We start from the raw sequence: 10,200 nt of genomic DNA on the forward strand, positions 1-10,200 counted from the left end.
AATGGCCATCATTATTTTATTTTATTTAAAAGAAATATGTTTAAAAAAAACTGCAGGTGTTGTTGACAATAACAATGCAATTTTTCTTATTTTTTTAGTTTTCTTACAAATTTAAGGACTGAATGCGAGTATTCTTTTGTCAGTATTGCTCTCTTGTTTTTCTCCGGCCACCATCTCAATCCATCAGGCACTTCTCCGTGTCAAAGGAGGATTATCAGTGCGGATTTAGGCGTCTCCTAAATTCTGACTGTTCGGCCCGTCAAGCAATCATGGAGATTTGTTTTTTAAATATTGACTTTTATTTAGATTCTATTTTAAGTCATTTGCAACAAATATCATCTATCAGTCCATACTTCCTTTTCCATTTAATCTGCTTTCTTCCCAGATGGTCAAAGTGGCAGTTGCACAGGGATGCTTTAGAACCTTAAGGGATTTGAGAGTGATTTACGCAAAGAAGGGGAAAGGATAACACCGGTTATCCCGTTATCAGCTAAGAGTTGAACTTGCCGGGCAATGCGGGCCTGAAAGACAACCTGGAGCCAGCCAGTGAGTCCATACGAAAGTGATGTCAACCGTCGACCATGCTGGTCCACAGAAACAGAGACATTTTAAAAACATATTTTTTACTTTTTTTTTTAATGAAATTTCAGCCTTACATCTATCTTCTACATATATATGTTAAAACGTTTTTGGTGTTAATATTTACAAGTACATACATTTAGCCTTTCAACATTAACTGTAAAAACTCAAGCTCACAATTGGGGGATGTCAAAAAGTTTCAGCAAAATAATTTTCCTGAGAAATATTCGTACTCCGCAGGCTGTTCTCGGGAGAATTTCAAAGCATGGGAGTGTATTTTAATTCTAATGATCAATCTTGCGGTATTTTTCTCTTGAGAGTGGAAACAATGCTGCGAATGGATATCCTCTCAGCAGCTGGTTTGAGTTATTCACACAGGACGTAACATTCCAGAATTGGATTTCATCACCCAGGACTTCTAAAATTCCCATTCTCGGGTATAATCCAGTCCATGCATTATCATTTAGTCAATTTGCCTCATAGCACCAACATCGAAGGTACTAAACCACTTACACTGCTCCTCACTCAGAGTATATAGATATATAGATGTACAATATTTACATTTTTTTTTTGCTTTTATAGTACAATTCAAGGTTCAACAAAGAGGCCAGAGGTTTAAGATTGAACTGCACTCCAACTACAGCAGTTAAAAAGCACTTTTTTTGGTGTGTGTCCTTATGATGGATGGCATCATAAGGCCTGCCAGGGTATGCTTCAACTTTGACGTCTATCAGACCATCCAGAATTGTGTAAAAAAAAAAAAAATTACAAATAGAGATTTTTTTTCAATATTTCTAACAACTTTTTCTCCTTACATTACAAATATATCTGTACTTTTATTCCTTACTTTGCCAAAAAGAATTTATTTCAATCTCTGAGGATGACGATGTAAAAAAGAGAGAAATAGAAGTCAACCGCAGTCAGATGTTGAATGAGTTGAGATCTTGGGGTTTTATAAGGCGGAATGTGAAAAGCAACAGATTCGGAGAAAGCAAATATTTCTTAAGCAATCAGTACTTCAACTTTTACCAGCCTTTTTTTTTTTTTTTTTTCCAACACAAGTATCTGCCTTTCTACTTAAGTACAGAAAATGAGTACTTTTGCCACCCCTGCTATGATTCTATTCAACCTGGACTCTTTTCTGGTAAACTATTTTAATATTTCTGTGGCATTGTAAAATTTCTGCCATGTACGGAACAGCTGGATCTAAAGTTTGCATTTTTATAAATCCAAAGAGTTTACAAATGTTTTCTCATTTCTTTTTTAGTCTTTTTATTAATCCTGCTTTTAAATCGGGGTTTATTGTGACATTCATCTTATCATTTAATTTTTTTTAATTTATTTGGCTCTGTAAAGCACTCCAGATTTGCTTTGAAATTAGAATAGTGCTATCCAAATAAACTCTGCCTGCCTTCATTCATACTTTGCTGCCACATTGTTGAATTGGCAATTTGCAAACTTACAGATTAATTTAGTTACCGCCGACGCGTCTCTGTCACTGACCCAAGTTCCTCATTCCGATGCCTCGGGAACTCCAGAGCTCATCCTTGAGATGAGATGTTGAAATGCATCAGACAAACGACACTGTACATATTTGAAAATGTTATAAATGTGCATGTGACATGAAAAATGAACAAGGAGTCCCTCTTAGAGCAATATACAAGTACCGGACTTCTTTTCGTCATCTCCATCTCCGCCGCCCTCTTTCCTGTTGGGATCGTTGAGCTCGTCGAACAGTCCCGTTTCGATCATCTCCTGCTGCCACTGGATTGGCACGGCGCCTGAGCTGAACTCATTGAAGAATTTTTCATCCTTGGCATCAAACTGGATGCCTTTGATTTCGGAGAACTCGGCGATGTCGCCCGTGTCCTTGGCGTAGACCACGTTGGGCTTGGGTGTCCACGGAGGAGCCACCAGGCCGGCCTCCAGACGGGGAAAGTTTATGGTCTTGAACCACGGATGCTTCCTGGGATCTGCCATGTTGTCCCTAAAATGTTTTCAAACAGTTGGGTAATTCGTATTTATTTTTTATTCACCCATGATAATAATTTTTGTCTGTGTTCAAAAATGTTTGTAATGTGTGTCGATGGTTTCTTTTCATAAACGTGCTTGAAGAAGTAATTCCCAACTTTGGTACTACGGGAAATTATCCAATAGAATTTACTTGGTCGGAAAATCATTCATTTACTCTCATTCTGGATCGACAATAATTTAGTTGAACATAAAGTTATTAAAGAATAATAATTTTCAGAGTGCAATTGAATCATTTTTCCCCATTAGTGTGGTGGTGAAAGATCTTACTTCATGCCAAGACGCTCATCTATTTTCTTCTTGAGGAACAGCTGGATGATGTCCTTTGTGGTAGCGTCAAAACACTTGTGCTCCCACTTGGGTTCCTCGTTGAGAATACGGCGTTGTACCTCCTCCTTCTCCACCTTCTCCTTTTTACTATCAGGCCCTTTGAAAGGCGTGTAGCCGGCCACCATCTCGTAAATGCTGCAACCCAGCGCCCACCAGTCCACTGACGTTCTGTATGGAGTTTTGTTCAGAAGCTCTGGCGCCATGTATGCTCCAGTACCAGCCTATGGAAGGAAGACAGGGGAAAGGAACCTATAAGGAACCTGAAAGAGGACCTTCACTTTCACCTTTAACTTAGTTATCCTCCACTTGTGCCGCTATCCCCCGCCCCTCCTCCCCTCATTCTGCATGACCCGACCCGCAATCTCGAACCGGGAGCTTAATCCTAATGCTAAGCCTACTACCTGTCAAGAGTCATACACATCTATCTACACACTGACAGAGTTCGCCTACCTGTTACGTACCTACCAAGACTTTTGGAACCGTGAGTTGGGACACGTAACAGGCAATTGAGCTAGCTGACTCTCGCTAGGAAGATACTAAACCCCTAAATCCAGTGTAACGTGCAAATGTAGCATGACTACCAACTTCTTGTTGCTTTGTGATCTATTGAAGGTTTGATAGACATTTAAAATCACTCGCGATAAAATGAAAATAACCTTGCCTGAAAACTTGCACTATTACTTTTATGTCAATCTGATCAGGGACAGACTGTATAATGCCAGTTAAGAGGATTAGGGGGACCAAAGCCAGCCTTGCCATAGGAGGTTAGTCCAGTCACTTCAGCTGGCTGAGGAGCATCACAGAACTGGATAATGAGATTAGCGGACGTTCATAAGCGCTGAGGGCTTACTCTTTGCTACAGCAAGTACAAGGCCTAAAGATACCCAGTTTCAGAATTGGTCATCTTTCGGGACATACGTGATTTGGGAATTAGGGTTAGGGTTAGGGTGAGTTCTCAGTTGAAGAAGAGTTCAAAGCAGACCGATTCTTTACCAAACTTGTCACGTTTTTACATCATTAAAAGAAAACGTTGAACTTGCTAGAAATGAAAGTGGATTTTCAGAGGCGTCGGTAAATACATGGAGGTCTGCAACACGGCGGCAAAACATTATGTACCTATTAAAAGATATTCCGAGAAGCTTCTAAAATGCCGCCTGGCTATAATCTGATCACAAAAGGATGAGTTACATAATGAATACTGAGACAGCAAAGGTCTTCTTAAAGCAGTCCTGTAATCCTTGTCCGGATTTACAGTGACAAGCCCACCAAGATTGACAACCTGCCCAAGAACATGGGTTCAGTTTTAGTGACCACCTTTCTTACCTAATAAGACCTGGCAACCAGTTTCTGAGGCATCGTTTGCCTTCCCTTGTCATTTGCAGTCAGGCTAGATTTGCGTTGAATAAAAACCAAAATAATAGGAACGGCTACGAGTGGATCTACTCACCATTTGAGTGACAGTTTTGTCCGGGGCGAGCTCTATGGCCAGACCCAAATCTGAAAGTCGACACTGGCCGACGCTGTCCAGCAACACGTTCTCAGGCTTCATGTCACGATAAATGATATCCATGGCATGCAGGTGAAGAATACCGGTGGTGATTTGGGCCGTGTAGTGAATGATGCGCTTCATCTCAATGCCCTTGTCCACGCCCTTGCCGTCATAGCCAATATTGTAGATGTGGTACTTGAGGTCTCCTCCATTCATCAAGGTCATGACAAGGCACAGGTGGGTCTTGGTGTCATAAGCGTAGCCCAAGTTGACCAGAAAGAGACTGTTGACCTTCTCCAAGATCTTTTTCTCCAAAAGGGCCATCTTCTCACCGCCCTTCTTCTTCAGTCGCTTTTTACACAACTTCTTGCAAGCGTACATCTGGCCAGTGTTTTTCACTTGTACGGCACAGACCTGGAAAAAGTCGGATTCAATATCTCAGTTGTCACAGAAGTAGCCTTCAACTACCACAGCATTGATTCCTTTTTGAATTTCCTCAAATGTATCCTTAGCTCTATGATACAAAAAGGCAATATTTCACTTATATTAACTTGAAACTACATTTCAGAAGGCAGTGGGACGTTATAGATGGTTAAGTCAACTTGTTTGTTTGCAAGCTTTGAACCCTGGCAGGAGATGCTATTTTTCCAATTTTCAACACAGAAGGGGCTCTTTAAAAATAAAAATAATGCCATACACTTAATGTGGATACTTGGTTCAATCATTGTAGAAATCATCACAACTTCTCTCATTTAACTTCTTCAACAATGTTGTGAACAATGTCCTGAGAACCATTGTGTTGTCCTAATTTGTACAGCAGGTATAAGTACCACAAAGCATGATAGTGAATCATTAAAGGAGTACCCCAAGGATCTGTACTTGATCCTGCGTCATTCATGCTGCATCACAGCACAGTTGCTTCAAGTTTAGGAGAAGTCCCCGACCCCAAACAGTGGGTCACATCAGTTACAATATTTCGCAAAGACAGCAGCCTCACACGTTGAATCAACTCTTTTTTTTTTTAAATAAAAATATGTACTGCTCTCAACAGATGTAAGGTGAGTGTATTGATTAATATATGTACAGTACTTTACGTTGAGTACATTGATTAATATATGTGCAGTACTTTACTTTCTCCATAACCGTTCAATTAAGTTCGGTGAAGGGATTCTATTAAGTTCAATTCCTCTAGAATCACTTCTAGATCATGTGCCATTCAGACTGAAAACTGTTTCTAAAACTGAACCATTTTGTTTGCAAGTGCTAACTTGCTAGCATCATGTATGTTAATGTAGCCATTGATGTCATGCTTCTTAATATTTCTAACATTACAGTTGTAGAAATATTGCATTTTCTTAATCTTATTGAGGATCATATTCAAGGAGTCTAAGGATTTTATTAAACGCAGTGACGATATGTCATGAAGATTCAGTCTTACCTCTCCAAAGCCACCTTTTCCCAGAGTCCTGAACTCATAGAAGTACTTGTCGCTGATGGGCTGCTTCTCATACTCCTTCCACTGGAGAAATTTATCAAAGGATGGACTGGCCTGGTAATCTGTAAAGGGTTTTCCCTTCAAATACTCTCTCACACCTTCCTGGACTTTCGCTTTCATCACCTCTTCGAAGTTAGCATCTGTCACCGCCTTGCATTTTTCGGCAGCCTCCCCAGTGAGAAAGGCCAAGAAGTCTTTCGAGTCAGGTTTGCAAAACTTTTTGATGATGTTCTGACGCGACTTGTCTTTGACCGCACCTTCAGCCAGATCCCAATCGTAAAACTCGTCTAAGAAATCAGCGGCCAGCTTATACTGGGCATTGTTTGCCAGGAACTGACGGAAAAACTTTTTGCCGATAGGCTGTTGTTCACACAGTGATGTAAAGTCCTTATCGATGGAGCTTCGCACTGCAGCACATTGCTCCGGCTTCGGCAGAGACAAGCTCCGACGGCGCTTTTTCATCTCCTTGTCATCACCACCCTGGGCTTTGAGGTAGGCCGTGTTGGCCACCAGGTTATCCAGTCCCCCCATGTCACACATCTTGACGGCTGTATGTGGTCGGCCTCGGCCCCCTCTTACGCGACTGGGTTCTTCAGCGACTCCCAAAGGAACTGGTGCAGTGTGTCTGCGGCCGGTCTCAGGTTGCGGGACTCTCAAAAGCCAGTGAAAGAATGAGCTCCTTCACCCAACCTACCTGCAAATCTAAGACACACTGACACACCCAGTAATTACTCATTTAGAATTAAATACCAGGGAGGGATTTTGGCTTAAGTATCTTTGTGTGGTCTATTTGAGGATGCTGTGCACAGAAAGGGAATCGTAAGCGGGCTCTGTCCTAAGAAGCTTTGCAACCCTCTATATTTGTTCATGATGCAGTCACTAGCAAGGGATGCTAACGATTGTTTCTTTGGAGTTCGGTAAATTTCCTCGACCGACAATAGGGAAATCTAACGAGCTATCTAACCCTAACCCTAACCCTAACCCAACTCCCAACGCCGTCGTGCATGTTTACCATGCCTCCGACATACCCAATTCGAATGATCAGGATCATTATCGAGCTTCTTCAAAGCGTGCCGATGAGCTGATCAGTTGAATCAGGTGTGTTAGAAAGGGGAGATATCAAAAATGCATAACAGCAGCCCTTGAGGACTGGAGTGGGACATCCCTGAATTACAAGTTGAATTATATTCTTTTAAATAGGTGAGAATCTCTGATTAATGAATACCTGAGATACCTGAAACAATAATACAGACTCGCCGTCACCACTTCAACCACAAGCCATTTCATTTATAATATGCCAGGAGGTCAAATCAGATATGTTTACAGCCATTGCCAATTAGCCATGCTTAATTGGCATGTTATGGTCAGTGAGAAAAATCTGTCAGTTACTGAAAAAGTGGACAAAGAAAAGGAAAGTTGCAAACGACCAGTCATAAATCGAAAAGATGCCAAATGTCATGTTGTAAATGGATCAGTCAGAAAGGGTTTTAAGCCCCCTGAGTGGATGAAAGCGGGGCAAGACTTGTAACCTATCCAAAAGGTCAAAGGGTTAGGTTAATCTTTACACTCACAAGCCATCGTACGATATCCTCTTTGTTACCACAGCTCTGCTGAGCCATGAATTCTCATTGGAGCTACCTGCAAGTCATATGTTGGCAAACATGTCGGCAATCGAGTGAGAGATTGAGCTGAGGTGCAGACGACGACAACCCAGAGTTGTCTGGTGCTATTTTCTCCATGTCGTACAATGTTTGAGCTGCAAGAGGCATGAGCCTTTAACCTTGATGGGATTAACGTGGCTTGACGAGCAAGTAAAGGTTAAGATGGCCAGAGCGTCTTGAACTTATTCCTAACCAGCTCCACTATACTGGGTCTTTACAAGGTCTGACTCCATCCACTTAATGACTCAAGCTGTCCACTCAAGGAGCTGATGAGCGCAGTGGGAGTGGTCATTCGTGACCGATAACCACGATAAAAAAAATTAAAAAAAGATCGACATTAAATTACTTTTTATTTAAAAATGTATGAAATTTTTCAAATGTGGTCAATTTTCAAAAATCAGTATCCATCTATTTCTACAGTTAATATATATATATATATATTTGCTGTTACTACTCAAAACTACTTCCCTGGCCGATAAAAATGATTCCGATTCTAAACAACAGATACAACTGCTCACACGTCCAATTTTAGTCTGCAATTTAACGTTTGAAGATTTCTGGATGGTGAGAAACCACACAGGAACAGCAAGACTGCTCTGGCAAAATGCTGCTCAGGTCAAATTCACCTCAAAGTGAAATCACTCATGAAAAGGCTACAGCTCACTTGACACTCACACCAGATAGGAAATAAATCGGATTGGTTTTAGTGAAAGCGACACTGCAGATTTTGTGATCCACGTGATTTAAAGGTTGCCAGGCAGGGAAAATCCTCTTCACTTCACATATGAATGAAAGACTGCGCCCCCTAGAGGATTGGTTTTCCCATTGAAACGTAATCCTATCAGCACTAACAGTTGTCTTCTTGGAACTTAAATCATGATGTAACTCAAAGTGGCCTGCTTATCAAAACGTGACAATTTAAGATAAAGAAAACAAAAAGAGAACATTTAAGATGATAGATTTCAGAAAAAAATAAGATCGAAAAAATCTACCTTTAACAAAGCTAAAAATGCTCATTTGGGAGGTATTCATTATTTTTATTTGGCAGTAGTTAGCCTCTCATATCCAGTAGTAATATAACAAAAATGTGGCTCCTCAGTTAATTTAAATGTAAATGGCACACTGTATAATAATCTATTAGCAATTGTTGCAAAAACGTTCGACAAATGATCGATTTAAATCATACTGCCAAAGACTTAAATGAATATTTGATGTAAATTGCATGCGTGAAAAATTAATACAACACCCCGCAAAATATGGAATGGATCATCTTTTTTTTACTGCCCTGATCCTTCTATTGTTTGTTCCACCCCAGTGACTGGTTTTAGGTCGGGACAAGATGTCTCTGACCTCTTCTCGGCGGTTAACACGGCCTCCTCCTCTTCGGCTCTCAGCCGGCGGCGGTTGATGAGCTTCTGCAATTGTAGCTTGTTGGTGAAGAAGATGTTGCGCCAACCCACTTCTCGCGCTAGGGCAGGAACCCCGGGAGAAAGTGTTTTGCAGCACCTCCGAACCGCCTGCTCCCAGAACTCCTCCGAGGCACATAACTAACAAACAGTTGAAGAGTCCATCATAATACTGTAGATTCAAAAACACGTCAACACAACACACTTTTTGCTGGACAGGTTAAAAATGTTTCTGTTAATCAACAAGGTGCATTATTTTATCTTTGACCATTGAAAGAACCCACCTGCCTAAACCTGCGGGAAGTTCGTCCAAGTTGACCCACATCCTCTAACTCCAGATAGTTGACGATCCGCAGGAGTAAGGAGTCAGGGAGACGTGCAAGGTAATCAAAATGGCCCTGGCATAGAGCCTTGGTGTACTGCAAGGCACTATAGCCAAAAATCGTGCGGAGCTCATCTACAATAAAGATGACATTCGTCAAGACGCATTTAAAATAGACAATGTGGACTACAGAATAGGCACTTTGGTTGCGGCGACATTTGCTGTAAATGCCAGTAATTATACGCATTTCGTAATAGATTAATGTGCCACCACTCATTTTTTTGAGTTCTGCAGCAGAGCAATTAACATAACCCATATTTATTCCTCATACTGTATAAAGTCCTTACTTTGTAGTTTGCTGTCATCCAGGAAGTCTTCATGTGACATGATCAGTTGGCCGGGCTTTGAAAGTCTGTATACAGCTCGGGGAGATATCATCCACCATCTCCAAATCACCTGTTTTCAAAAGTGAAATAAAAGGATCAGTGCATTACAACACCACAATAAGAAACATTAAATTAATACCGTACCGCTGAAAAAAAAAAACTACCATTATCAGTTTTTGATTAAATGGATGGAAACGAGCGTGGCTAACGTTAACGGCTAACGGTAATTTGTATTCGGAGCTTTAACAGTGACTGTCAATAGCGGCAAAAGCTAGAAAATTCGAATAAATATATTTTGACAGTTGCAACTTAAGAGCGTATACTTACGTCATTCTTGGTAACAACACAGTTATAGTAGTTTTTATTTGTTGAGGGACCACGTCCGGAGGTTTCAAACAGCGGGTCTGTCAACAGGGACGCCATGACAGTTTGTTGCGTTACCATAGCAACCGTGTTCAACGAAATGCACAATAATAGTGGAGTAGTATGTACAGTACGCAC

The 10,200-nt window shown here is 41.0% G+C and overlaps 2 protein-coding genes across 2 annotated transcripts; both read right to left on the reverse strand.

The window, feature by feature from the left end:
- Nucleotides 1-6: 6 nt before the first annotated feature.
- Nucleotides 7-8,450, reverse strand: grk7a (G protein-coupled receptor kinase 7a). The gene is made up of 4 exons (XM_088397016.1): nt 5,868-8,450; nt 4,388-4,843; nt 2,881-3,161; nt 7-2,566 (listed from the first exon to the last, which is right to left on the reverse strand). The coding sequence occupies exons 1-4, from the start codon at nt 6,462-6,464 to the stop codon at nt 2,227-2,229; spliced, it is 1,674 nt and encodes a 557-aa protein (XP_088253142.1). The 5' UTR covers nt 6,465-8,450; the 3' UTR covers nt 7-2,226.
- A 151-nt stretch (nt 8,451-8,601) lies between these two features.
- Nucleotides 8,602-10,171, reverse strand: fbxo36b (F-box protein 36b). The gene is made up of 4 exons (XM_088397024.1): nt 10,027-10,171; nt 9,661-9,769; nt 9,276-9,448; nt 8,602-9,132 (listed from the first exon to the last, which is right to left on the reverse strand). The coding sequence occupies exons 1-4, from the start codon at nt 10,141-10,143 to the stop codon at nt 8,863-8,865; spliced, it is 669 nt and encodes a 222-aa protein (XP_088253150.1). The 5' UTR covers nt 10,144-10,171; the 3' UTR covers nt 8,602-8,862.
- Between the last annotated feature and the right edge of the window lie 29 nt (nt 10,172-10,200).

This window comes from Syngnathus floridae, chromosome 14 (genome assembly GCF_059516105.1).
Source record: "Syngnathus floridae isolate MCC-2025c chromosome 14, RoL_Sflo_1.0, whole genome shotgun sequence".
NCBI classification, from domain to species: Eukaryota; Metazoa; Chordata; class Actinopteri; order Syngnathiformes; family Syngnathidae; genus Syngnathus; species Syngnathus floridae.

What these genes read in the sequence shown, in the direction of transcription:
- fbxo36b (XM_088397024.1), bottom strand. Translation starts at nt 10,143, where the DNA reads ATGGTAACGCAACAAACTGTCATGGCGTCCCTGTTGACAGACCCGCTG. An exon ending in GTGTTGTTACCAAGAATGAC is followed by an intron (nt 9,770 to 10,026) that starts GTAAGTATACGC and finishes TTTTGAAAACAG; the next exon opens with GTGATTTGGAGATGGTGGAT. An exon ending in GGATGACAGCAAACTACAAA is followed by an intron (nt 9,449 to 9,660) that starts GTAAGGACTTTA and finishes TCTTTATTGTAG; the next exon opens with ATGAGCTCCGCACGATTTTT.
- grk7a (XM_088397016.1), bottom strand. Translation starts at nt 6,464, where the DNA reads ATGTGTGACATGGGGGGACTGGATAACCTGGTGGCCAACACGGCCTAC. An exon ending in GAAAAGGTGGCTTTGGAGAG is followed by an intron (nt 4,844 to 5,867) that starts GTAAGACTGAAT and finishes GACTTTTTCCAG; the next exon opens with GTCTGTGCCGTACAAGTGAA. An exon ending in GATGAGCGTCTTGGCATGAA is followed by an intron (nt 2,567 to 2,880) that starts GTAAGATCTTTC and finishes AAAACATTTTAG; the next exon opens with GGACAACATGGCAGATCCCA.